The sequence below is a fragment of the Poromitra crassiceps genome (assembly GCF_964638095.1).
Source record: "Poromitra crassiceps genome assembly, chromosome: 3".
In the NCBI taxonomy this organism is placed as follows: domain Eukaryota; kingdom Metazoa; phylum Chordata; class Actinopteri; order Beryciformes; family Melamphaidae; genus Poromitra; species Poromitra crassiceps.
In genome coordinates, this window is record NC_139625.1 from 85131999 (window position 1) to 85159774 (window position 27776).

Sequence of the window (27776 nt, forward strand, 5' to 3'; positions counted from 1 at the left end):
CTAAGGCGGTAATGCAACTTTTTGGATGCCAACCGCCGTAAAACCAAACAGAAGAAGAAGAAGAAGATATAGTAGGCTAATGTTTGTTTAATTTGTAGTAGACCTATTATATTGTTGGTGATTTGGTTACATTATTTGCCCAGATACTAAGCTGGTAGCCTAACTGGCTGAGATAGTTTTCATTTTTTAAACGACACAAGTCCATCAAGACAGACAAGACACGTACAGGACAGGTAGAACAATATAACGTGGGGATAGGCCTAGTTGCTTACCATGTGCAGAACGCAACTGTGCAGTTTTGACAGCTTATTATGATTTTCAGCTGTGCAAAGTTCAACTTTCGTTTGTTGTTTGATGTATTAGAGTAATTTCCTTCCTTACCTGCCCAGCAAAACAAACCCCACTCACACCGCGTGTACTCCTCGTCGCGTCAAGTTACAACTTGACCAATAGAATCTAACCTCGCGTCACCAGGCTCTTCTCAAAACGCCGTGACGTCAGTTCCTGGCGTGGAGTTTTGCGGGAAGTTTGGTCGTTTTTTACCTCGAAGAGAAGGTTTGTCTTCTTATCATGTCAAATGTAGCTAACGTTATGCGTCGGTTTCACGATGGAAACATATCTTTGTATGTGTCTGTTAAACTGACAGTGTCACGAGAATGCGTGGATTTGTCTTAGCTAACGTTAGCTACTGGCAGCCAACTGTGCTAACCGACAGCAGTGCTGACGCTAGCATCACAGCTAACGTTAACTTTGCGTAACAGTTAACGTTAGCTCCTAGTTAGTTCCACTTTGACATACATAGCCCCTAGACTCTTCTACAGTAACGTTACCGCCTTCGGAGACGCCTTTAGCTTAAGCGGAGAGCAATAGCCAAGTTCAACCGTAAAGTATAAGTTTAGCTTAGCGTCAGATATGCTAGTGAATGATGTTTACTTTACTTTCTAAGCTGCTGTGTTGTGACTCAGCTACTGAAGTGCACGCTGGTTCTCCGTCCACGTAAACTAAAGCGTACTGTACTGTTATTAGCAAGAGTCTAGCCTCAACGCGAGACTCATCAGTCATTCTTCCTTCAGAAGGAATGTTTATTCATCGAAGAATGACTGATGAGTCTCGCGTTGAGGCTAGCAAGAGTCAAACTGCGAGGTTAGATTTGATGCGTTAACGTTAAGTCACAAATTAGCCGTCGGCTAAAGTCATGTTTAGTAGTTTCAATAGCTTCTGCTTCCCTGACGCGTCACCGTTGTCATGCCGAGTTGTGCACCCCCGGTGCAGAAAGTCTGATGTTACACTATGGTAAGCAGCACACCTGCAGCTGCTGTGCATTAATAACCTTTGGCTATTATAACTTCACACAAGGCCCAAACAACAACAATAGCTAAATGCAACATATATCACAATAAACGATGCTGTATCGACCACATCAAACCTTTATCAGGCACCTGACAGGTAGTCATGGTAAATGTGAAAGTTAACATAGCTCCTATGGATGGTTAGCAGGCGATAAAACACTCGTTAAACATAAAAGACTTGAGACCTGACTGACTTGGACTTGCAAAAACGACTTGTTCATCTCTGATAATCACTGTATTTTAATTGTCTTGCTATTGGCCATAGTCTTTGGCTAGTGTGCACAGATGAAGTCCAATCTAGCCAGCATTTCACTCTGGCTGGCTTCTGACAGTCTTGCTCCTGTCTCATCCCACTCCTGTCAATCTCTCAATGTTGAGCTTGTATCACACAGTTGTGAGCTGGATGTGAGAACAGACGCCCAGTGACCAGTCTGGCCTGTTTTGCTACATTTAACACCGTTCAAACTAACTCAATATTTTTAATTGACATTAGACAACTATTTTTTTTTTACCATCCATCTCACAGTAGATAATAGTAGAATTGGCTTTGTTAAAAGCACAATCTGTAATTCAAATTTGATGCCACCTTTGGGGCAAATTTACATGTATATTTGAAAATGAATTATTTGCTTTGCATGAACCCTGAGTTTGGGTCTGTGCACATTGCAGAGCTCCATTTGCATGTTGTAAGCCTATATCTGAACTGAAATGCATGAGGAATGAACTGGCGTCATGATACAAATGTGGCTGTTTCAGATGCCTCCTAAAGCCAAGGCACCGGGGAAGGGCAGAGGTCCACCGAAGAGGAAGCTGGCAGAGGAGTTTCCACCTGGAGAGGTCCTGACAGACCTTGCGAAGAAGGCCTGGAAGCTGGGGGCACCAATCGGGCAGGGGGGCTTTGGCCTCATATATTTGGGTAAGGATGGCTAGCCTGGGTAAACCCATCCCCCACGTGACCTGCTCTCAGACCTGTTCTCAGTCACTATGATAGTGACTGGGAACTGAGAGAGCAGGTCACGTGGTGGCTGGGTTTACCTAGGCTAAAGGATGGCTAGTGACCCAGTTCAGAAGTCGAATATACAAAGCCAAATGCCATCTGTAGCATGATGATGAGCTAGGGCTGGGCGATATAGCTAAAAAGTATAACGATATAAAATATCAGTCGATCGATATCGATGATTATTGATCATTTTTAATGACCCGAAAAAAGTTTGCATTTAAAGACGAACTGAACCCAACGGGACCCAAGTAGCGCGAGGGTCGGAGATGTTTCAGAGTCTGAAAACAAATCTTGTTGAGAGCCAGGCCATAATAATAGCGTGTCGATGATTGATTGATTGAAAAGTTTATTTCTATAGGGACAGATACATAAACATAGAGCATTCACATGAAACAGTCTTTGTTATATATCCTGACATTTATAGCCTAAGCTAGTTTGCAATGTTTGTCCCTAGATGTTATAAGGCAAGTATAAAAACAGGGTACAGAATACAGACTATAGAATACAGCTGTTAGGTTACACAAAATATAAAACATAAAACAAATATACATCTGTTATGTACAGTATACAGGATATGTAGTAAATATACATTAGTGTGTTAATGTAATACATTAATAACATCAAGGAAAGCAACATAAGATTAGCAACTTAAAATGGGGAGTTTTATCCACACTCATATTCTCAAATACACTACTGCCGCATGCGCTGGGACGCGTCATCAGTGATGTTATCTGGGGTCGTTAGGTGTTTCGGGTCTGTCAACATCATACACCCTCGCCCAGCAGACCCAGCCGAGGCCAATTAAGACCCCGACTCGCATCCCAGAAGCCGCTCACGGATCAGCCTTACTACTCTATCTGCAACGTTGCCCGCGGGAGGGGTAAACGAGAACGCCCAATCCGCTGCAATAGAGCTAGTGCTACGCCGCAGTATTGGCCCTTCGGTGCATGGAGGATCTAGGCTCTGTGGGTTACTCCCGGCCGTGCTCCTCCTTCGTCTCACCAGACCCTCCCGTGGCAAAGGCAATCCAGAGGCTGAGAGAATACCTCAAGGACGCCTCAAGAGGGCCTGTGCGCTGCACGTCATTTACCTGCGTCGAGCACCTCGCTCTAGCCTGGAGGACCTCAGGCCGCGCCGATCTTGCGCAGATTTTCAGGAGGCTAATCCGTAGCGTTTGTGGATTTCTCCCTCACGAGAGAGCCAAGATGGGGTGCTAATCCCATCCCGTACCGGGTTGCCGTCTCTCCGGCCGTCAACTGCCTCTCCAGCTCGTCACCAAACTATACTTGGTTGTCACCTAGTCTTTCCTAAGTGTCACTGGCCAGAGGCAAGCCAGAATTCTATATTCTCAAATACACTACTGCCGCATGCGCTGGGACGCGTCATCAAAGATGTTATCTGGGGTCGTTAGGTGTTTCGGGTCTGTCAACATCATACACCCTCGCCCAGCAGACCCAGCCGAGGCCAATTAAGACCCCGACTCGCGTCCCAGAAGCCGCTCACGGATCAGCCTTACTACTCTATCTGCAACGTTGCCCGCGGGAGGGGTAAACGAGAACGCCCAATCCGCTGCAATAGAGCTAGTGCTACGCCGCAGTATTGGCCCTTCGGTGCATGGAGGATCTAGGCTCTGTGGGTTACTCCCGGCCGTGCTCCTCCTTCGTCTCACCAGACCCTCCCGTGGCAAAGGCAATCCAGAGGCTGAGAGAATACCTCAAGGACGCCTCAAGAGGGCCTGTGCGCTGCACGTCATTTACCTGCGTCGAGCACCTCGCTCTAGCCTGGAGGACCTCAGGCCGCGCCGATCTTGCGCAGATTTTCAGGAGGCTAATCCGTAGCGTTTGTGGATTTCTCCCTCACGAGAGAGACCCATCCACTCTCACACTTAGTCAATTACACTGGCAACATCCATCTATCCTACACACACACACACACACACACACACACACACACACACACACACACACACACACACACACACACACACACACACACACACACACACACATCTAAAACAAGACACACGCGCACACACACTCGCACACCCACCCCACACATGCACAGCAGATCAGTTACAAGTGAGAGCATGACTGCTGGCTCTTCAAATACTGTTTCACATTGAGTTGATTTGAGCTAATTTGTCAATTCTGGGGACTGGATTTGGCGTTGGCCAATCCTGGCGTGTTCCGCCCCCAAATCGAGTGGGATTCAGCGTGTTGTGGTGCTATGCGAGTGGGATCTGCAGAGTACCAGGCAGCCAGCTGCTTCCGTGTGGAGCGGAGAATCCGATGCATGAGTGCTGCCTGTCCGCCTGAAGTCTCCTTACGTTAACGTTATCCTGGAATGCGAGTTTAACGAGCCAGTTGCATGTCTTTGCATTCATAGACATTACCGTTTGCTTTATTTTGTATGTTACATACAATTGACCAAGTTAGTTAGTTTATGGGCTAGAAATTCTGCCAGATTACAGACACTAGGTGCCCTTTTCTCCTTCGTTTCGAGGAGAAGATTGAAATGGAGATTGATTGACAGCTGCCATGTCGTGATATGATTGGTTGAAATGGGGTAGAAATGTGATGGTACTTATGTGACTATAAAATAGTGAAAAGAGTCCTGCGCACTGCCTGTACTTATGTGACGTCAGGAAACTGTAGATTACTGTTATGAATGAAATTTTGAAAAATGAATTTTTGATGTGAAAAAGTGCAAAAAACGAAGGAAATTTGATTTTGTGATTATAATTTTTTGCATACGTTATTAAATAGGTGCACTGAATACCCAGGTATTTGAACTAAAATAAAAAGAAAAGTAATTTTTGGGTTCAGGTCTTTACTGCCCTGATGAAGGCCATGTGTGGCCGAAACATGTTGGCTTTTTAATCTGTCCAGTAATGGACTAAGCCTTTATATTAAAGCTTTGTTTAATCTTTGAAGAGTGCCTTGGTTCAGCCTTTTTTTGATTACATGCTATATATCGTTCTGTATCAAATTTTTAATTGTGCCCCTAAAATTCTTTATGTGCACTGCTCCTAACTTTTTTTAACTCAGGAGCACATGTGCTCCTTGGGAATATGCTAAGCGTCGAGTCCTGCTGTTAAATGATTGGGTGTGTCATAGGCATGGGTCGATTTCCGGTTTTACCGGTTCGGTTCGGTGTACGAGCCCAAACCGGTTTGATCACGTGCGAACCGAAAAAACCTAAAAAAAAAAATTCTGATTGCACTATTGTTCGTATTGGCCTCTTCTCAAGTTGCACTAGTATCTTCTTCTTCTTCTTTCGGCTATTCCCGTCAGGGGTCGCCACAGCGGATCATCTGTTTCCATCGGTTTCTGTCCTCTGCATCGTCCTCCGTCACGCCCGCTGCCTGCATGTCCTCTTTCACTGCGTCCATGAACCTCCTCTTGGGCCTTCCTCTCCTCCTCTTTCCTGGCAGCTCCATCTCCAGCATCCTCCTCCCAATGTACCCCACCTCCCTCCTCCGCACATGTCCATACCATCTCAGTCTTGCCTCTCTCACTTTCTGTCCAAACTGCTCAACATGGGCGGTTCCTCGGATGTAATCGTTCTTTATCAAGTTGCACTAGTATGCAAAAGTCTTATTTTGTTTATTATGTTGATGTTTGAAGAAAAGTTAAGCTGAATAGTTATGAGAAATAAATACAGGGTGTGTTTGTTACACAGGTGTCCTGCTTCTTTTTATTCAGTATCATTGCTGGTTGACAATACCAGCTTAGAGGTGTATCATCGCTATCAGGTGGACTGAAGTTGCACTACAGACAGTTATGGGCCACACTCGGGGGCCCTGCTTAAAAAAAAAAAAAAAAAAATTAGAAAAAAAATCGGTATACCGGTTCAATCCGGTTTAGACGGCAATATCGACCCGGTTTTAAAATTTTCAAACCGACCCAGCCCTAGTGTCACTTGTTGCACGCTCCATTAACAAGGGACATGATAGGTTGTTTATGAGCCAGGGAAACTATTTTTTTATTGTATTGATGACGTACGTGTCTATCGTCGATATATATTACTATTGTTTTATCTCCCAGCCCTGTGATGAGCATAATTACTCACTAGGCTCTCATTTTCCCCTTCATTGGCTAGTTGATAAAGCTGAACTGTTTTGGACCGTGGACACAGACTATAGTAATAGTAATGCATATGTGTAACTTTTAATCAAATGTTTCAGGTCCTCTTGTAATATTGTACGGTACGAGATATAAACATGCAACCTTTACCATATTATTAGTGTAAAAATTGTTCAAGAAAGTATTCAAATTGTATCCAGTACATTTCCTTTTCTCATTTTTCAGCTGATGAAAGTTCTGCTAAAGCTGTCGGGGCCGATGCTCCATATTGCATCAAAGTGGTAAGATTCTAAGTACTCTCAGCATCAACTCAGGTTATGTATGACGTATACCTATACTGTATGTGTATATCATAGATTATACAATTTACATCCAGTGTTGTCCTTATTGGTGTTTTGATAATGATTATTGATCTCATCCATATGTTTACCATTTATTCTACACTATTGTACATTGCCTGTGTATTGCAGCTATTCACGGTAAACTATTTATTATGTTATGGGTTAGTCTAGGTCTAGGAACCCATCACTTCTTAGGTTTATGTTGGTCTCGACCTAGTTTCAAGATGAGGACCAGTCATGAAGTCGTACTATGCTGCCGGACACATGCCAGGGAAATGCAATCTGTGCTGGAAAATGCTGCTGTGAAGCGGAAAAGCACGAGAGAACAGCTGCTTGTTGCAAGCAGCCCAATTCATCAGTGAATTTGACATCCACGACGCTAATGTTAGCGTCCCTTAAGTTAGCGTCCCTTAAGTAGCTAAGGGGTAGCTAAGCTACCAGTTACTCTAGATTAAATATAGCTTCACTACATTGAAGCTATCCCCAGATAAATGTAGCAAGCTAAGCTACGAGCAACATGGCAAAAGTAGCTTGCTACATCGAAGCAATTCTTTTTTCTTTTTTTTTTACATTGAATCAACTTCATGCCAAATCAATGTTATCTCAGTGATCAAGAACAACTTTCCACCAAACAAATAGGTAGGCAAAAAAGAAGAAAAGCCCAGTTCAATTGGTTAATTTAAAACAAACTAAAACTCACTGCCACAATATTAGTTACTTCAGCACAAGATAAACTCAACTCTCCTCTCCCCTCCCCCCCCCCCCCCCCCCCCCGTCTTGTGTATGTTCCCTTCCCGACGGCAAGGAGTGCAAGGATGTTAATAACTAGGACAAGACAACACTTGTCCGTCATATGGAAGTGGTTGCTTCTATCGGCTACACTGCAGGAGGAGACAGCATTGTCTCCTCCTGTACTATTCCAGACCGCAGCAGAATCTCCGCACTGCCTGGGAGCTTTGCTCTTGGGATTTCTCTGGGAAAGTAACTTGTAGCATTTGTCGGACGCTACCACGCTACTTGGTCTATAAATAGCTTCGTTACTGGAAACGCTAATTGATTGAAAAGGAGCGACGCTACCACCAAGCTACTGAGAAATGTAGTTAAGCTAAATAGCTTCGCTACTTGTAGCAAGCTACTGCCCAACACTGACCGCTGCACGCTGGCACAACTTAAAACTCTCGTCACGGACAAGCCCGTCTTTTATTGTCACACGAACACCACAGTACATGCATGTGGCCACAACACACTCATGCTGATGGTGGCCGGTGAAAAGTGTCCTCTGCATTTAACCCATCCAGGCATGTCCTTTCCTCCGAGGGGCAGGCCAGGAGCAGTGGTCGCTTTCTCGTACAGCGCCCGGGGACCAACTTCGGATGTTGTCGTCACTGGTCGGATGACGATGACGATCTGATCTTCTGTATGTTTTTAGTGGGGGGGTTATATATGGAGGAACCCCCTGGGGGAGCACAGGGAGAACATGCAAACTCCACTCCACACAGAGAGAAAGGCCCTTACGACGAGATACCCCACCTGGGCAGTAGGCACTGAAGATATGGGGGGGAACACAACCACAGCGCCCACAGTGTCCCAGGCGAGAATCGAACTCAGGACCTTCTGCGCCACCGTACCCCCCTATCTTCTATTACTGTCAACACCCGATTTTTTTTTTTTGCATTTTTATCCCTGTATTCTACAGGCCTGGCAGGGCCGCCAGGCCTGTAGAATAGTAGGGGAAACACTGATGTCTTGTAGTCTGGTCTCAATTTGAACTTTCTTGTAGTCTGGTCTCATTTGAACTTTCTTGTAGTCTGGTAAAGTTTTAACTATACCTCCTGTTTTCACCACAGGAGCCCAGTGACAACGGACCGCTGTTCTGCGAACTGAAGTTTTACATGAGAGCCAAGCCTGATCTAAGTACGCTACCTCACCTCTCTCATCATCTTATACACACATGCGCATGCATGCACACACCTAGAAGTAAGCCTCCAAGTCAAACTTACTAGGGATGCGTGCAACTAGTTGGTTAAATGTTCAGACGTCCGCTACTCTCACTAGTCGGCACCAAAACACACTAGTCGGATAATGTAATAATTAAATGAATAATGTACTAACAACACCGGTATAGTATGTCAACTGTTGGGTCTACCGGCAGGTGGTAGGCCCTCTCGAATGCCCAGAGGTAAACACAAGCCACCATGGTTGAAAGTGGAAGTGGAGCTAACCTTAATGTTACAGTGCAGTTTGGCAATATTTTTGATTTAGAAAATGAAAATAAGGTTTGATGTAGGCTGTGTCAGATAAAACTGGCAGATAACCACTTGGTATACAACCACCGCTTTGGATAAAAGTGCTATATAAATGCAGTCCATTTACCATTTACCGTCATGTGGACATGAACCTGTAAGCAGGCTGCTGGTGATTTACTCTCTATGGTGCTAGATAGCACTGCTAGTTAGCCACACACCCTGCAAACGCAGCTCATCAGGGCAATGAATGACAGGGCAAGATATGCTTCTTCCACTCAACTGTGTTGAAGGCAAAGGCTTCTGAAACGTAATGGACTATATTGTAGGGGTGTCAAAAATAATCGATTATAAGATGCATCGCGATGCGGACGTGCACGATTCTGCATCGATTAACAAATATCAAAAATCGATTATTAAATACTTTTTTATTTTTTTATAATCAAATAAAATAGAATGTAAGTACATGCAGTTGTTTATTTTAATTATGGATCATAATACAATGCAATTCCAAATGCACTTTTATTTTAAAAGTAGCCACACAGTGAGAAAAAAGAAAGTGAGAAAAAAGAAATCATGTATTGCGGAAAAAGCGATGCATCGATTTAAGATGCATCGCGATGCATCGTTTAATCGAATCGAATCGAATCGTTGACAGATGAATCGTAATCGAATCGTGAGGCCAGTGAAGATTCACAGCCCTACTATATTGGCCCAAATACACAGTGCCGGGGTGAGTTGTCATGTTTTGTGTAATGTTCATAATAAACGGCGCAGACTAAGTGCCACAGGCAATTTGGTTATTGACTAATGCAAGTAACGGTTTCAGATGGCTCTTCAATACACGCAATATTTTTTGTACAGCGTTTTAATCTTATAGATTAAATTGTGCCCAGTTTTGACTGTTTTCTGGGTGTTTTCTTACTTATAGACTAGTCTAAAAAAAAAAAAAAAAAAAAATGTTTAACCGACAGGGAAATTAGTCGCTAGGAGCATCCCTAAAACGTACCCTCATGATCATAACACAAACACAACATCGTCTCTTAACCACCAGCGCAAACAAATAAAAGAAAGAGAACTTTCTTAATTAAAAGAGACAAACTCGTAACTCGGCCACGAAGGGGCCTCGCAGAGGAAGCCTCTCACCAACAGCGCGCTTTTGGTGGCTCCATTTGCCCCCAGGCCACAGCTTTGCATTTTAATATAATAACAATCCAAATGTCAATCTCCCCTGACAATTAACTGTTATATTACTAAGGAAGTAGAGGCTCATCTTTTATTCATGCTGGAATCTCACGTTGTTGGTAAATATTTGTCCCACCAGCAGATTAGCTTGCGGCCGCGCTGCCCGCTTTCCCCCACGGAATTGTACTCTTATTACTTTGAGCATCACCACCACCACCACCATCACCCACCTCCACCTCCACCAGCAACTTTGATCAACAGCAGCCTGCAGTGTTCACAATCATTTGTACGGAATGTTAACCTGACTTGCTATTCTGTCTTTCATTTATACCATAATGCATTTCCTAGATTTATCCACGCACTTTAGGAACATTTTAGCCAGGAGAAGTAGCTTTACTGATGGGTGTTCTCTCTTCTTCACTCTCTGCAGTTCAGAGCTGGATGAAGTCTCACAAGATGAAATATCTGGGGGTTCCCAAGTACTGGGGCTCCGGTCTGCATGACAGAGGAGGGAAAAAGTAAGCCCTTTTACCTGGACTCAATTGGGACGGGTGCGTAACCCGTAACTGGGTCTATTTCTCACTAGAAGAAATAGCACACAAACCACATTTGTACTCTAAAATTGTATTAAAGGCTCAATAGGCTGTGTGCGACTGACAAGTTCACATTAAATAATAGAATTCCTCATTGTTCAAGATATTTAAAGACCTTTTCAGGACCTGTTGGTGGACAGCCGACATTTGTTGCCAAAGGCTTTGGGAGCCGACTCTCAGAAATCGGCACAGAGAATGAACGGTTGGACGAAGAGAGACACGGCTGGTCCCATTTTTACCACGTGCGGCCTTGTCACCGTTTATTCAGCTCAGTCGGTCAACGATTGCCCCATCTAGCCACGACCCAGGGATGCCTGCCCCCACGGTTGCCGCACGTGGTCCGGGGGCCGAATTTGCCCTTGTTAAAGGGCATTCACTCATTGGCAATAAAAACAGCTTAACGTGTTAATTGCTTCCCGCTTCCTACACATAGGGCCTTTTAAGAAGGTGTGTGAACCCTGTGATACTGCTGAGGATCGCCACACCCACACCAACTTCCTATCATGAGGATTTGTCTGGTGCAGGTTGGTTGACTGCTATTTCTCCATTAAGAATGACTTGCCCTCCCCTCTAGGTATCGCTTCATGGTTATGGATCGGTGTGGCACAGACCTGCAGAAGAAGTTTGAGGAGAGCGGGAAGCGGTTCCCCAGAAAACTGGTTCTGCAGCTTGGCCTACGACTGGTTGGTTATTCAATTATCACATGCTCTTAATTCTTTTTGATATTGTGTAATGAACTGTGATTAAGTAGTCAATGTAATCCATCTAGTTTTGAGAGGTGTATCCCAGACAAGGAGATTTTATTGCAACTTACGGCGATATGCTGCCCTCTAGGGGTGTCACGATACACTAATTTCACGATACGATACACAATATTGGGTTCACGATAACGATACGATACGATATTTTAACAATATTTTTTTTAACAAAAGTAAATAATTTTTATGTATTTATTTATCATTTATTTAACCATGTGAGTCCCGTTGAAATCGAAAACTCTTTTCAAGGGAGCCCTGGGAAAATACTGGAAAAATAGTCTTTCATTTGAAATACACAAAATACAAAACAAATGCTGTTTTTGGAAATTGTTATTATAATAACTAGAAAACAACATGGAAGATAATGCTTCTCTTGCAATAGAATGTGTCACACTGTCACAAACTAAATGTTTGTTGCATGGTGAAAGAAAAATAAAGTATACAATCTATTTCTTAAATAACTCATGCTCAATGGTCCCTAAACTTATGTACCCCTTGAGCTGTTTTGCCATGCCAGTAGTAGTCTACCCCCTCACTCCTGCGTGTTGATTCTGCTAAATTTGTTCTATTATATATATATATTTTTTTACGATATAATTTTTTTCTGACGATACGCATATCGTGACGTTTCGATATCGCGATATATCGTGCGACGAAATATCGTGACACCCCTACTGCCCTCCCTTCAAAACACACAGCTCCCAGGGTGTGTTCAAACTAGGGGTGACCCTAAATAGCCGGCAATTACTGTAGTTTGTATGGGCCTGATTCACAGTCGAATAGTCGCAAAATGTGGTTATGAAACAAGGATAATTCCATTCTGGCTGTATGGGGGTGCTGAATGTCTGATTTTACAGAACTGCTTGGTTTCTCCCAATTCTTGCGGACACACTATCCTCTGGTTATTTTGTCAATGAAAGCCTGCCCGCTCGCACACATGCCTGTTTTGAAGGGGAGACGGCAGAAAGAGGGGTGAAGTGAGCCGTACTACAGCTGCACTACATGCAGCAGCCACTGCGTCTCGCTGGAGTCTGTCTGCTTTATATAGTCTGTGGGTAAACAAACAAGCACATCAATGAAACTGGCGTGATCTGAGCTTCGGTTTTTAACCAGAATATTACGAAAGACCCCACGAAGTCATGTTATAGCAGTCGGGTGCACTTGGTGACAAGCAAGACAACAGTAAAACTGACAGGTTTTTGTATTGAGTTTGGCATGACGCATATGAGAGCGATGTGAGCGTGGGTCTCGTTGCCAAATAAAATCCATTTTGGCCTATTCCACCCTTCCCTTGTCAGGAAAAGGGCAAAGAATTTAGTTGCTTTGTTTTGATTTCTGACAATTATACAAAGACCTTAGTATCTGATTTTAGATTAGATTATATCTTTTTTAATAGGCTGGTGGAATTTGTTTTGCGCACTAAACAGCGAGATAAACACTGAAGAAGATACTTTATTTATATTATATATATATATATATATATATATACATACACACAAAAATATATATACACACATTTATTATACATATATATATATATATATATATATATATATATATACTCTAAAATATAATAAATATATATATACTGTATATATATTAGGGGTGCTCCGATCCGGCTAAGCCACGATCCACGATTTGCAGATGACACCACCGTGACAGGTCTGATCTCCTGTAATGATGAAACAGCTTACAGAGCAGAAGTCTCCTCACTTGTCGAGTGGTGTGCCCAGAACAACTTAACCCTCAACATCTCCAAAACCAAGGAGATGATTGTGGATTTCCGCAAAAATAAAGCTGAACTCCAGCCTTTAATCATAAATGATCAGGCTGTTGAGAAGGTGAAAAGTTTCAAATTCCTGGGGACCACGATCTCCTCTTCTCTTAAATGGAACGTCAATGTGAGCCTTATCGTAAAGAAAGCCCACCAACGTTTGTTCTTCCTGAGGCAACTCAGGAAATTCAAAGTCTCAAAGATAGGGATGTGTCACTTCTACCGAGCTATGATAGAGAGTGTGCTCACATTCTCTATCACAGTTTGGTTTGGTAACTGTTCAGCTGAAGACAGAGAAGAGCTGAACAGGGTCGTGAAAACGGCATCGAAGATCGTAGGTAAGGATTTGCCGAGATTATCCGATATTTATAACGAGCGCATACTGAAGCTAGGGCTGAAGATAATAAGGGACCCCTCCCATCCAGCCAATGCTCTCTTTGCCCCCCTTCCTTCGGGAAGAAGAGTACGCAGCATCAAATGCCGAACCACTCGTCTGCGTAACAGCTCGTACCCTGAAGCAGTGAGGGCCCTTAACTCCTCCTCAGTTCAGTTCACCACCCCAACTTAATTTTACTCCCTGGTCTTTTAATGCACCAGACACTTTAATGCATTGTGCACTTTTTTTGTTGCACTAGCCGCCTGTGCCTACCCTGCACTGTACACTGTATTGCATACTGTTTTGCATTTTGCAGTTGTTTTTGATTGCATGTTCCTACTTTTTATACATTGCAGCAGATGTGTAGTTGTATTGTCTGTCTCTCATGGTCTGTTACTGTGATTGTTTTGTCTGTTGAGCATGCCAAGACAAATTCCAATCAATTTTGGTTGATATGGCAATAAAACTATTGAATCTTGAATCTTGAATCTTGAATCTTGATCCGATCCGATTCCGATTCCTGGGGTCACGATCCGATTCCAGAATCGTTTCCAACGATTCTCGATTCCAGAATCTAGAATCGATTCTCAATTATGTAGTTTTATATTGCAATAACACACAAAGGTAAATCTAAGACAAAACATTACAAATGTATTAATGCTGAACTTCAAATTCAACTTCTGAAGTATTACAGTCAGGGCCTAAATTCATTTTTCAAACTAGGGGGGAATTCCCCCCTTATGTTCTTCAGATAAGATGGATTTATAGACTGGGGGGGATCTGTAGACTTTGAGAAGGATTTATAGATTTTGGGGGGAATACATTAACCAGAGTTCTTAAGTGCAAGAGGTGGTGGCACCGTGGCAGTACAGTACACAAATGACATGAACATTTGGACACTTATTCAGCCGGTATCTTGCATGTTGCGTTCAGGTGCACTGTACTTTTTTTTTTAACAATACGAAGAAGAATCGATCCTTGGGAGTTTGGAATCGATCCAGGAATCGTGGCATTAAGAATCGCGATCCTTTCAAGAATCGATTCTTTTGGAGCACCCCTAATATATATATGTATATATATATACAGTGGGTTCGGAAAGTATTCAGACCCCCTTCAATTTTTCACTCTTTGTCATATTGCAGCCATTTGCTAAAAGCAATTAATTTCATATTTTTCCTCGTTCATGCACACACAGCACCCAATATTGTCAGAAAAACACAGACTTGTAGACATTTTTGCAGATTTATTACAAAAAAACACTGAAATATCACATGGCCATAAGTATTCAGACCCTTTGCTGTGACACTTGTATATTTAACTCAGGTGCTGTCCAATTCTTCTGATCATCCTTGAGATGGGCCTACACCTTCATTGTGCTTAATTATATAGATTGGACTTGATTGGGAAAAGCACACACCTGTCAATATAAGACCTTACAGCTCACAGTGTAAAGTCAGAGCAAATGAGAATCATGAGGTCGAAGGAACTGACTGAAGAGCTGAGAGACAGAATTGTGGCAAGGCACAGATCTGGCCAAGGCTACAAAAAAAATTCTGTTGCACTTAAGGTTCCTAAGAGCACAGTGGCCTCCATAATCCTTAAATGGAAGAAGTTTGGGACGACCAGGACTCTTCCTCGAACTGGCCGTCCGGCCAAACTGAGCATCTGGGGAAGAAGAGCCTTGGTGAGAGAGGTAAAGAAGAACCCAAAGATCACTCTGGCTGAGCTCCAGAGATGCAGCGGGGAGATGGGACAAAGTTCTAGAAAGACAACCATCACTGCAGCCCTCCACCAGTCGGGGCTTTATGGCAGAGTGGCCCGACGGAAGCCTTTTTTGGCAAAGCCCGCATCGGGTTTGCCAAAAAACACCTGAAGGACTCCCAGACTCTGAGAAATAAAATTCTCTTGGTCTCAATTCTAAGCGGTATTTGTGGAGAACACCTGGCACTGCTCATCATCTACCTAATACCATCCCTACAGTGAAGCATGGTGGTGGCAGCATCATGCTGTGGGGGTGTTTTTCAGCTGCAGGGACAGGACGACTGGTTGCAATTGAAGGAAAGATGAATGCAGCCAAGTACATTGATATCCTGGACAAAAACCTTTTCCAGAGTGACCTCAGAATGGGCCGAAGGTTCACCTTCCAACAAGACAATGATCCCAAGCACACAGCTAAAATAACGAAGGAGTGGTTTCAGAACAACTCTGTGAATGTTCTTGAATGGCCGAGCCAGAGTCCTGACTTAAATCCAATTGAGCATCTCTGGAGAGACCTGAAGATGGCTGTCCACCAACGTTCACCATCCAACCTGACAGAACTGGAGAGGATCTGCAAGGAGGATTGGCAAAAGATCCCCAAATCCAGGTGTGAAAGACTTGTTGGATCATTCCCAAGAAGACTCATGGCTGTATTGGCTCAAAAAGGTGCTTCTACTCAGTACTGAGCAAAGGGTCTGAATATTTATGGCCATGTGATATTTCAGTGTTTTTTTGTAATAAATCTGCAAAAATGTCTACAAGTCTGTGTTTTTCTGACAATATTGGGTGCTGTGTGTGCATGAACGAGGAAAAAAATGAAATTAATTGCTTTTAGCAAATGGCTGCAATATGACAAAGAGTGAAAAATTTAAGGGGGTCTGAATACTTTCCGAACCCACTGTATATGTATTATATATATATATATATATATATATATATATATATATATATATATACTGTATATATATATACACACACACACCCTTATATATATATAAGGGTGCTCCAAAAAATCGATTCTTGAAAGGATCGCGATTCTTAATGCCACAATTCCTGGATCGATTCCAAACTGTATATAGTATATAATATAAATAAAGTATCTTCTTCAGTGTTTATCTCGCTGTTTAGTGTGCAAAACAAATTCCACCAGCCTATTAAAAAATATATACGGTAATCTAATCTAAAGTCGGAGACTATGGTCTTTAGTATATATATATATAGACTGTGTATATGTAAGGGTTAATGCACGACGAGCTGTCCATTATCACTTTTTAAGGGACGACGCGAGAAGCGTGAACCGGTCAAAGGAGGACCGGTTGCTTCCGCGAAGTCCCTTAAAAAGTGATAATGGACACCTCGAAGTGCATTAACCCGCTTATACCATGGTCACTTGCCAACAAAACAACACCATTCATTTATATTTTCATGTGTTTTGCAATCAAAATTTAGTTTTTATAACCTTGGAGATGATTTAAAGGTCCCAATTCGTGCAGCTGTAACCTCTTAAAAACGTGTGTCTCTGGTCCATAAAACATGATTCTGGATTAATTTGTCGAAAATATAGCAACCCCGTTTGTTGTGACGGAGTTGTCCCTTCCTCATCTCGTTGTGTCCCAAGAATGGTCTGTTTCTATAATATATTCAGAACTAACAGTCCCATTGGCCGCTGAGGGAGAGCCCGCCCCTAACGTTACCAACGAGCTATCGCTAACTTAACGGTTGCTACGCTAAAGAGGACATCTCAAAATGCCTAGACTTACCGAATGCACCTCCGCAGTTACTGGATCACGTACAGTTGGATCACGTACAGTTGGCGTCGCTCCAGCTAGAAGTGTTAATTTTGTGGCTATAAACAAAATGGTGCAGGTAGCTTGTGTGAGAGAGACCCCGCGCAGTATGCTTAAAGGAGAACTTACCTCCAAAACACTTTTTTTCAGCTTTTAACCAATATATATGACTTTGGGGGTGATGTGTGAAGAATTCTGGTCAGAATTTCCACATTTGAGACCAAACTGTTGCCATTTTACCATTTGTATCATTTTTCAGCAGCATATCTGGCATAAGCGCCCTCTAAAGGTCGAACACTGCTTTTTTTTTCTTTTCTCAAATTAATGGGATATTAGGAACACACTGACGTCACAGTGTTCCCAAAGACTATGGGATTTCAAGATAATTACTCCCCTACCCCCCCTGTACCCTTTCGGCTCCTCAGAACTCCAAGCCTATTCCTATTGAAGTTTGCTCTTAAAATACTGAACCAAACGTCGTCAAAGTTGGCACATGTCTTAATTATAGTTAGTTTCCCGCTGAATGTGTCACTACTTTATTAATATCTTACCTGGATAAGCTCGAATGATGATGTACAGTATATATTATCAGTCCGAGTTGGAAGCAGCTGTCTCCAGCCCAGGCAGGCGGGAGCGGGCGGGAGAGAGTCGTACTGTAAAACCTCATGCACTAGCTCCAAGCTCCGGGGGCGCGCGTTTGCTGCGCGGATTGGGTTTGACCGTTTGATCAAGCAAGTAGCTCCTGTGCTCTTAAAATACTGAACACCACGTTGTCATATTTGACATATGTCTTCATTGTAGACAGTTTATCGCTGAATGTGTCATTACATTATAAATATCTTACCTGAATAAGCTCAAATGCTGTTAGAGGATTATCACACCGAGTCTGGAGCCCTTTCTGCCGACCAGGCAGCAGCTCGTAGGCACCCTGCCTTTTAGAGCGCGAGCACGAGCTGCTGTGTGCTCAGGCAGCGGTGACGCGTGGGCGGAGCTCTTCACATGGAAGTCTGACACTGCCCTGCGCTGCAGTAACTTTTAACAAGAATCACGAAAAGCCCCAAAACGCAAATTAAAAACGGATTTCATTGCGCGGTTTATCACTAGTTGTACGAGGGAATGACGTGGAGAAATCTCGCATTGTGTTACCCCAGAGCGGGGGGTTTCTCCTATTGTGCGGTGTGCTGCTGTAACGAGCCCATGTCACTTTGCTCTCGTAACGTAGTTTGACACTCTGCCATAGAGATACATGCAGAAAAATAATTAAATTTCTAGTTCGCCACTGAATTACCAAATTGATATAACTTTCAACCATTTTCAGATTTTCTGTTTCCATACAGGCCACCAGCGTTGGCTAGTTGTTGATATTTATAAAGATATTGCCCCTCTCAAATAAATTATTTTTGAGGCAGTAGGCAAACTGTAATGGCGTCGATTTCCGAAAAAAAATCTTGACTTGAACACAGCCAAAGAGTCTAGTATAGACAAGAGTATAGGTCCTTGCACATAGAGTCCGTTTTTTCGTCCGAAATTGACGCACGAAAAAAATAAAAATACGACCTCATTTGTGTCAATCATCATTGACACACCGAGTCCGACAATTACGTCCGTCATTTAAGTTTTCGGACGAGGTTCGATTTTCTGCGTTTTTCCGCATCCATGAAATCGTTTTGACAGGTGTTTGACCACTCAGAGCTGCTGTAGTGTTGCTATTCACAATGAAAAATGGCGTCTGAGAAGTTAATTCAGTTCGTCTCCCAGCACAAAGCATTTTATGACAAAGCAGGAATACAGAGATTCGGAATTAAAAGACAGAATGTGCCGTGTGATTGCAGACCAGCTTGGAACGCGGTGTGTGTGTGTGTGTGTGTGTGTGTGTGTGTGTGTGTGTGTGTGTGTGTGTGTATGGGGAAGGGGGGGGGGGGGGGGGAGGGAGAGAGAGCCACACAGACACACTGCCAGTTGTGGATCAATAGGATCGCGGTAGTTTTCTTTTCGTTGCGAATCTTCGCAACGAATATTGGATAATTAACGCATCGGACTCAGTGTGCAAGGTATCTGTGCGTGACGTGTTTTTTTCGGATGACGGATTAAAAAAACGCAGCGAACAATTCGGACTCTGTGTGCAAGAACCTTATATGTCATTTCTTGGTTTTTTCCATAGGTATTTTCAAATCACTGTTCTAATACATATCTAGGGGGTAAGTCCTCCTTTAAGGAAGCGAGTGACATCACATTAACCCGTCTGGGGGAACAGAGCGTTAGGGGGCGTGGCTTGAAGGAGACTGCAGGGGGAAGCTGGATAGGGACAAATCCAACTGTGGCAGTTCTGAGCTTGTGACCACTCATTACAGGGAGGGATGACAGCAGTATATATGCATTTACAACTAAAAACAGCTTTTGCACGGAATGGGACCTTTAAGAATCGCAGAGAAAATAGTCCCCTCGCTCAGACCGCAACATGGGACATGATGCTCACACGTGTTCAGAGGGCAGTTTTGTTACAGTCGGGATTCTGCCTCCATTTCGGCTCGCCCCCGCTCAGCTTGCTTTCTGTATTTGATATGTACTATGTGCGCACAGGACTCTGTGCGCCCAGGGACTACAGATGCAAATTAGCTCTTAGCTATCTCTGGTGCAATATGTTTATTGTGTACTGTCCCTGCTCAAATAAACAATAAAGATAAAGATAAAGAGGCACGCGCGTCACTTAATGGCTCAGAGCCGGCTTCTGTCAGGGGAGGGAAATCTCCGAGTTTTTTTCATAAACTGAGCACACGGGGGATTTAAATACTTACTTTGACTGACTCATTTTTTTTCTCAACTTACAAAAGTGCCATAACCCTTAACCAAACTGCTCTCTTGATAACACTGTTGAAACTATGGCTATTATAACTATTGATATGAATGGTGAACAGACCATTTGGCTGAACGACTTTACCAATTGTACTTTAGCACTTTTTAATGGACACTCTGCAGCCAATCAGAATTGAGTATTCACCCAGACCATGGTATATATATATATATATATATATATATATATATATATATATATATATATATATATATATATATATATATATATATCAAGGGAAAAGTAGGCTACTCGTGCACAATCCAAGCAGGGAGGTGCTGGTCACAGCAAGCAGGATCAAAATAACATAAAAACAGTCTCTACAGGAACAAGTCCATATGAAGTTGACCGCAACACTCCAGAAGAACAGGGTGACCAAAGTTATATCAAAAGATCATATTTATTACTAAAATAAATATGATCTTTTGATATAACTTTGGTCACCCTGTTCTTCTGGAGTGTTGCGGTCAACTTCATATGGACTTGTTCCTGTAGAGACTGTTTTTATGTTATATATATATATATACCGTATATATATATATATATATATATATATAAACACTAACATGGAGACATAAGATCTTTCGTTCTGTTTTAGTTGGATGTTCTGGAGTTCATCCATGAGCACGAGTATGTGCATGCCGACATCAAAGCCTCCAACCTGCTGCTGAGCCACAGTGATCCCAACCAGGTCAGTAGCAGTTCCTACCTAAGAATATTGAAACAATGTGTTTCTTATATCACTGTTTCTCAACCACTGGCTCATGGGCCACGAACGCCCTCTAGTGGGCCACAAAATATTTTCAAGTTGATGCTCAGAAAATTATTGGGCCGTGAGTCCGTGTTTGACGAGGTCTTGGGCGCTCAATTTTTTAATTAATTCTTTTTGCTGGGAAGCAGGTGTAAAATGGCTCCAAAGTTGATGAAGTTTTTGACAAAGGTAAATGGGCATGACTATTTAGCTTGTACAGCTATGTTTGACATGTCAACTACAATGGGTTTAAGAGCTCCAGGGTCCTAAAGACAGTGAAAATATGTTATCACCATCATTACGTTTTCATTGAACAATGAATATAAATAAATATGAATATAAATATATTTATATTCATATTTACGGGGTACGGTGGTGCAGTGGTAAGCGCTGTCGCCTCACAGCTCGAAGGTCCTGGGTTCGATTCCCACCTGGGACGCTGTGAAGCTGAAGGAATGGTGCACGTCCGCATGTCCTCGAGTGCCCACCGCCCGGGTGGAGTCGTCAAAAGGGCCTTTCTGTGTGGAGTTTGCATGTTCTCCCCGTGCCTCCCGGGGGTTTCCTTCATATAGGAACCCCCTTCACCAAAACATGCAATATCCTGGTTGCTAATGTGGTTCCTCCTCTGGTCATTAAGGGCGCCTGTTCGGAGGGAGGGTAACTGGTTGGAATAGCGTGAACCTCCCACGTGCTATGTCCTACCGGTGAAGCTTCCCCTGTCAGGTGAAAAGAAGCGGCTGGCTAACTGCCCATGTCTCGGAGGAAGCATGGAGCCAGTTTCGGCTCTCCCCAGATCGGCAGAGGGTGGAGTAGCAACCAGGATAAATAAATTAAATTAACACTAATGGGGGATAAAAAAAATATTAGAAAAAATTAATATAAATATAAATTAATACAAATTACAATTAAAACCCACATTTTACTGCTAATAATCATGTGTGTCTACTTTAACTAAAAACATTTTCTTTCTGAAAAAATACAGGAATTATCTAAGAAATTGCAATATTATTTTACACACGACCCCCAGTGTTGTTTCAACCCCGTAACGCCATATAATCCCCCCCCCCCCCCCCCATAAAAATAATGGATCAGCCCCTGTAACATGATCTTGGAGGAAGTGATAACACACAACTCTTTTGAACAACATGCTGCAAAGAAAGGCATGTGTTTTTATTGTCTTGTTGAGATTGTCAGGCTCAACAGTTCAACTCTGTTATATGAATAAATCATAGTAAAGATTCTGTTAGGAAAAAATAAACAATAGTTTTGCTAAATATTACAATTTTATGATGTCCTCAATGCCATGTGGTGCTAATGGCTTAGCTAACTAACTATGGAGTTCTGGCATTCAACATTCAACCCCTAACATTTTAAATAGAACACATAAATTCCTATTCATTTTTGGGATTTCATGCCTGAGGTGGGAAAATGTATTTTATCAAAGGTTTAACTAGTCCACTATCAGACCTACTCATCACAAATCCAATTATTTGAGATAATTTTTTCCCCCAAAAAATATGACCTAAAAGGCACAAGTGTGAGAGAATCAACCCCGAGCTCTGCACTTCCTGGTGTTGGAAAAGCAAGGCGCTCTTGACCCCACCATTGTAACTCGGAATGTATTTCTTTGATCTTAATGCGCTTGTGCTGCTTCATTAGATTCAATTAAGGCCTGGAGTGTGTGAGTGTGTGTGTGTGTGTGTGTGCGCGCGCGCCAACAGAGGATTAAATGACAGCAGCAAGGAGCTTTTTCTAGCAAACAAGATGGGGGCAGGGGCAAATATTTAATTTGGAGATTAATAATGTATCGTTGGTGGTGTTATTAAAGCGCTATTTATAAGGGACAATTTAGAAATGGGCCCCCCTCGGGATTTCAGCAGGGGCTAAGCTAAGGTTTTCTGTGGCTGCGCTGGTCTGATACCTTCCCCTGGTGTTATTGGCTATGTTGGCTTGGCTTTTTTATGTTTCTTATGTTTGTGTTTATCTTAGCCAGTGACCAGCTGTAGTATATGAGTATGCTGTAGACACAATGGTAATACTGGAGTTAAGCTCACATAAGTGGCAATAAGATGTGGAGTCCAATTGGTCTTAAATTCAATTTCAGTCACTTTAAAAATGTCTTGCAACTGGTAGATACCCTCTGCGAGTATCCACTTGTTGTTTTGTGAACATGTGTCTTAAGGAGAGAGTTTCGAATCGTCGAAGGGTGCTGGGTTAAAAGTAGAGCATTTGAAGGAACCTGATGAAAATCACTGGCTGATTGAAACGTCGTTCCTTTTACCAAATAAAGTCGAAAAAACTGAGTTCTGGTGTGCGGTTGTGAACATGTGTCTACATGCCTGAATTGGTCTGTGTTTGTTTGTGAACTGTAGGTTTACTTAGTAGATTATGGACTGGCATATAGGTACTCAGTCGATGGTGCCCTGAAGGAGTACAAGGAGGACCCCAAGAAGTGCCACGATGGCACCATCGAGTTCACCAGTGTCGATGCCCACAAAGGAGTGGGTAGGTAGAAGCAAAGACCTACTATTACTGTACTGTGTTTATACAGATGCTTAGAAAGACATAAAACTAAAAGCAAGAAGTCTCCAGTCTAAAGTATCGGATATCGGAATTATCCTCGCCCACAGACACGGCCAATTGTGTCTGTAGGAACCTCTGACCAAACCAGAGAATCATTTGCAACACTGATCATTTGCATTGTAGTCCTCACAAAATAATAGTATTCCATTGATAGATCTCTAGAAATGTCCATCTTAAGTTAAATGATGATGGTGTTATTGATGTTGGTACACAAGATGCTGCTGCTGCCATTTAAGACGGTAATGCTATCACTGCTGCTGCTGCTGCTGATGTGGTTGTTTGGCCCCAGCTCCTGGTAGGCGAGGAGACCTGGAGATCTTGTCCTACTGCATGGTTCAGTGGCTGTGTGGGCGTCTGCCCTGGGAAGACAAGTTGCAGGACCCCGTCTACGTCAGGGACTCCAAGATCAGGTAAGGGCTCCACACCTGGATTACTGCTGCTATGGCTATATGAATATATATGAATATGACTATTCTTTTTTTACATTTTAATGTAGGGTTTAGGGTCAACATTTTTGGTGTTGTTGATAACTTGTCATCGTGGGACATTTTGAAAAGAAAATGCACAATGATAGGCCTGATGACCTCATATGGTCATTGCTCCACGCACAGCGTTGCCTCGTCTGCTCCATTACACACAGCACGGCAAAGTCACTTCAGCTGTTGACCTGTAGTGGTGCACTCTCTCTCTGTGGCTTTGTCTTTGTTCTCTTCCTCCCTGCATTCTAACTGATTCGCTGCACAAGTTCCATTGATTCATCGTTTTGCCTGAATAATCTGTGCCAATAGGAAGTTTTACAAACTATCGTTATTGGCCGAACTTGGCTCTGATAGTGGCCTATGGCTGCGGGGGCCTTATTGTTTTCTCTTTTCAAAACTTTATTCAACGAGAGTAAAGGTCCTTACACACCGAGCACGTTTTTTTCGTGCGATTAATTCGCACGTCGATAATATTTTCCGAACCTATATCAGTCAATGCAACCGTGCATACCAACGGCGAAGTTTCGCGGAGCGTTATTGCGGTGTTTATTTTTTCGAACCACGGTCGATTTTTCAGAAATTCGCTTCCGACGTGTACACATCTGTGGCTGTGATTGACAGGTGGGTCAAAACTCGCATCGCAATTTCGTGCCGTATATTCGCATCACTCTTGATGTGTCAGGACTTTAAAGCACGTCAGATGCGCGGCGGATTGTCACAGTGATAAATTAACTCTTAAATTAGGAATTCAGCGAGTTCCCCAAGCGCCGGTAGCCGGTGAAATCTCCGCCTAATGGCCTTTGTCTGACCTATTTCCGATAGACTTTGTGGGGAGTTGGGGCAGGCTGTATTCACTGAACAAGATGATATTAAATCTGTGCGACTCTGCGGCCGCCAATAACACACACACCCCATTGCCACGTGTTGTTGCATTAAGCGCATATGAAAGTGCACCATCTTTTTTTCCGCCTGTCATTCATGATCCATCGCTGTCATAACATGACTCATGAGCCCGTGAGGTAAGCTAAGTAAATAACATGCTCTGATTCAGCTTTCCAAAGATGAAATATCTTAACTAAATTAGCGCTTATACTGTTAATAATGCTGTTGTCATGTTCATTCATTAGACTTAGATTGACTTTACAAAACGACCTACGTATGTATTTATCTATTTATTTATTTATGTAACATTATTAACATTATTGGCATTTTACCTTTACATTTTACTTTGTTTTGGTGGGAAGAAAAATCATGTTGCTTGTTTTCTCTATTCCAGGAGTCAAGAGAACATCTCTGAGTTCATGTCTAAGTGTTTCTCCTCTCAAGACAAGCCAGGTGAGACACACACACACACACACACACACCACTGACCTAAAAACATATGGACAGAGCTATCCCATTGATTTAGGACTCCCATTTTGAGTTGAAGTGTTGGCCGTCACCATCTTGATTTTTCGTCAGCAGAGTGGGAGGGAGTGGGTTGAGTCCTTGTGCAGCTCATGTGACCCCCCCCCCCCAAAAAAAACAAAGAAGTGGGGGGGGGGGGGGGGAGTATATAATCCCCCCACCCAAAGGCTATAAATCCCCCCTATCTGAAGAACATAAAGGGGGAATTCCCCTCAGTTTGCAAGATTAATTTAATGCACCTGCAATTAATCTATCCGTCTGTCTTGGGGGACATTACCCATTACTAAACTACAAGTGCTGAAAGAAGCAGGAGGTGCAGGAGCAGAAACAAGCGTTTGACACAGGTGCGCTCATCTGGGGAATATGACATGCAGGCTGACAGCAAAGATTAGGAGCAATGCGGCCTTGCATTTAAAATAACTGAATGAAACTTAAACACTAAATAGCCTGGAGAAAAATAAGTCAGCAAAAATAACTGCCAGAAGTCTGACTGAAAATTAAATAACTCGGTTTACATGAGCTATGTGGGCACGGTGGCGCAGTGGTAGCGCTGTCTAGGAGGTCCTGGGTTCGATTCCCGCCTGGGATGCTGTGGGCGCTGAGGGTGTGCCTTCCCCCCCCCCCCCCCCCCACGTCCTCAGCGCCCACTGCCCAGGTGGGCTATCTCGTCGAAAGGGCCTTTCTGTGTGGAGTTTGCATGTTCTCCCCGTGCTCCCCCAGGGGGGTTCCTCCATATATAACCCCCCACTAAAAACATGCAGAAGATCGTCGTCTGACCAGCGGCGGTTAGAAGAAGTTGGTCCCCGGGCCTGAATCATGGAGGAGGACGAGCCAGGATGGGTCAAACTCGGAGGACAAATTTCACGGCGCCTCCAAAGTATGTACTGGCTGCCGTGCACGTGTATATACTGGCTGTCGTGCACGTGTGTATACTGGCTGCCGTGCACGTGTATATACTGGCTGCCGTGCACGTGTGTATACTGGCTGCCGTGCACGTGTGTATACTGGCTGCCGTGCACGTGTGTATACGTGCACGTGTGTATACTGGCTGCCGTGCACGTGTGTATACTGGCTGCCGTGCACGTGTGTATACTGGCTGCCGTGCACGTGTGTATACTGGCTGCCGTGCACGTGTGTATACTGGCTGCCGTGCACATGTGTATACTGGCTGCCGTGTATGTGTGTATACTGGCTGCCGTGCACGTGTGTATACTGGCTGCCGTGCACGTTTGTGCATGCCAAATTTTGCCAAATGTTTGTGACAAAATAAAGATGGGGTTTGTCCATCCGGTTTAATCTTAATCTTAAAGTGGAGCTGAACCTGTTCGTCACGTGCATAGAGTCCGTTTCAGACTGAAAACATAGTTTGTCTAAGATGACAGGTTGAGAGGCGGGTCATAGTATCATGTCGATGATTTTATTTGACAATTCTGGGGACTGGATTGGACTTTGGCCAATCCTGGCGTGTTCCACCTCCAAATCGAGTGAACAATTCCCACAATAACTTGACGCACACCCTCTAAACTGCGGTCATTTTCAACTATTAACCACCCGGTCTTGATTAGACGTAAAACAGACTTGAACCCGCAACTCTCCAAAACTATCCGCAAGCAGGTCTACTTTTCCTGATATCACCGCACGTGACATAGGAGGCACGTAACTTGTTGCAGTCTTTGAGCCTTTTCAACACAAATAATACATTACATTATATATGGTAGTCTACTATACTACTAATAATCATATCAATACTAACACTGACTAGTACTACTAACACTACCAATACTTCTACTACTGCACAATAACAAATGAGAGAACTCTCCTTTATCTTCCTTCACCTCTCCTGGCTCTCCTGTGTGGTTCTGTGGGTAAAGCATGGCACCGATTTTTTATCCCCCATTAGTGCTAATTTAATTTATTTATCCTGGTTGCTGCTCCACCCTCTGCCGATCTGGGGAGAGCCGAAACTGGCTCCATGCTTCCTCCGAGACATGGGCAGTTAGCCAGCCGCCTCTTTTCACCTGACAGGGGAAGCTTCACCGGTAGGACATAGCACGTGGGAGGATCACGCTATTCCAACGAGTTCCCCTCCCTCCGAACAGGCGCCCTTAACGACCAGAGGAGGAACCACATTAGCAACCAGGATATTGCATGTTTCTTAGGTGAGAGGTTCCTATATGAAGGAAACCCCCAGGGGGCATGGGGAGAACATGCAAACTCCACACAGAAAGGCCCTTTTGACTACCCCACCCGGGCGGTGGGCACTCGAGGACATACGGACGGGCACGCACTCCTTCAGCGCTCACAGCGTCCCAGGTGGGAATCGAACCCAGGACCTTCTAGCTGTGAGGCGACAGCTCTACCACTGAGCCACCATGCTCAGTGGTATTTGCACTTTTACTTGGAATTTGTGTACTGCCACGGTGCCACCACCTCTGGGGAAGAATAGGACAATGTAA

General features: G+C 43.5%; 1 protein-coding gene across 2 annotated transcripts in view; it reads left to right on the top strand.

Annotated features, from left to right (window-relative positions):
- Positions 1–520: 520 nt before the first annotated feature.
- vrk1 (VRK serine/threonine kinase 1) overlaps positions 521–27776 on the top strand; it is a 38271-nt gene continuing 11015 nt past the window's right edge. For both annotated transcript variants that reach the window (XM_083632816.1, XM_083632817.1), the window contains exons 1-10: positions 521–555; positions 2106–2265; positions 6660–6715; positions 8623–8689; positions 10634–10721; positions 11371–11479; positions 20699–20791; positions 23224–23356; positions 23724–23844; positions 25190–25248. In XM_083632816.1, coding sequence (XP_083488942.1) covers positions 2106–2265; positions 6660–6715; positions 8623–8689; positions 10634–10721; positions 11371–11479; positions 20699–20791; positions 23224–23356; positions 23724–23844; positions 25190–25248 — 886 coding nt within the window. In that variant the 5' untranslated portion in view covers positions 521–555. The remainder of the gene's footprint in view (positions 556–2105; positions 2266–6659; positions 6716–8622; positions 8690–10633; positions 10722–11370; positions 11480–20698; positions 20792–23223; positions 23357–23723; positions 23845–25189; positions 25249–27776) is intronic.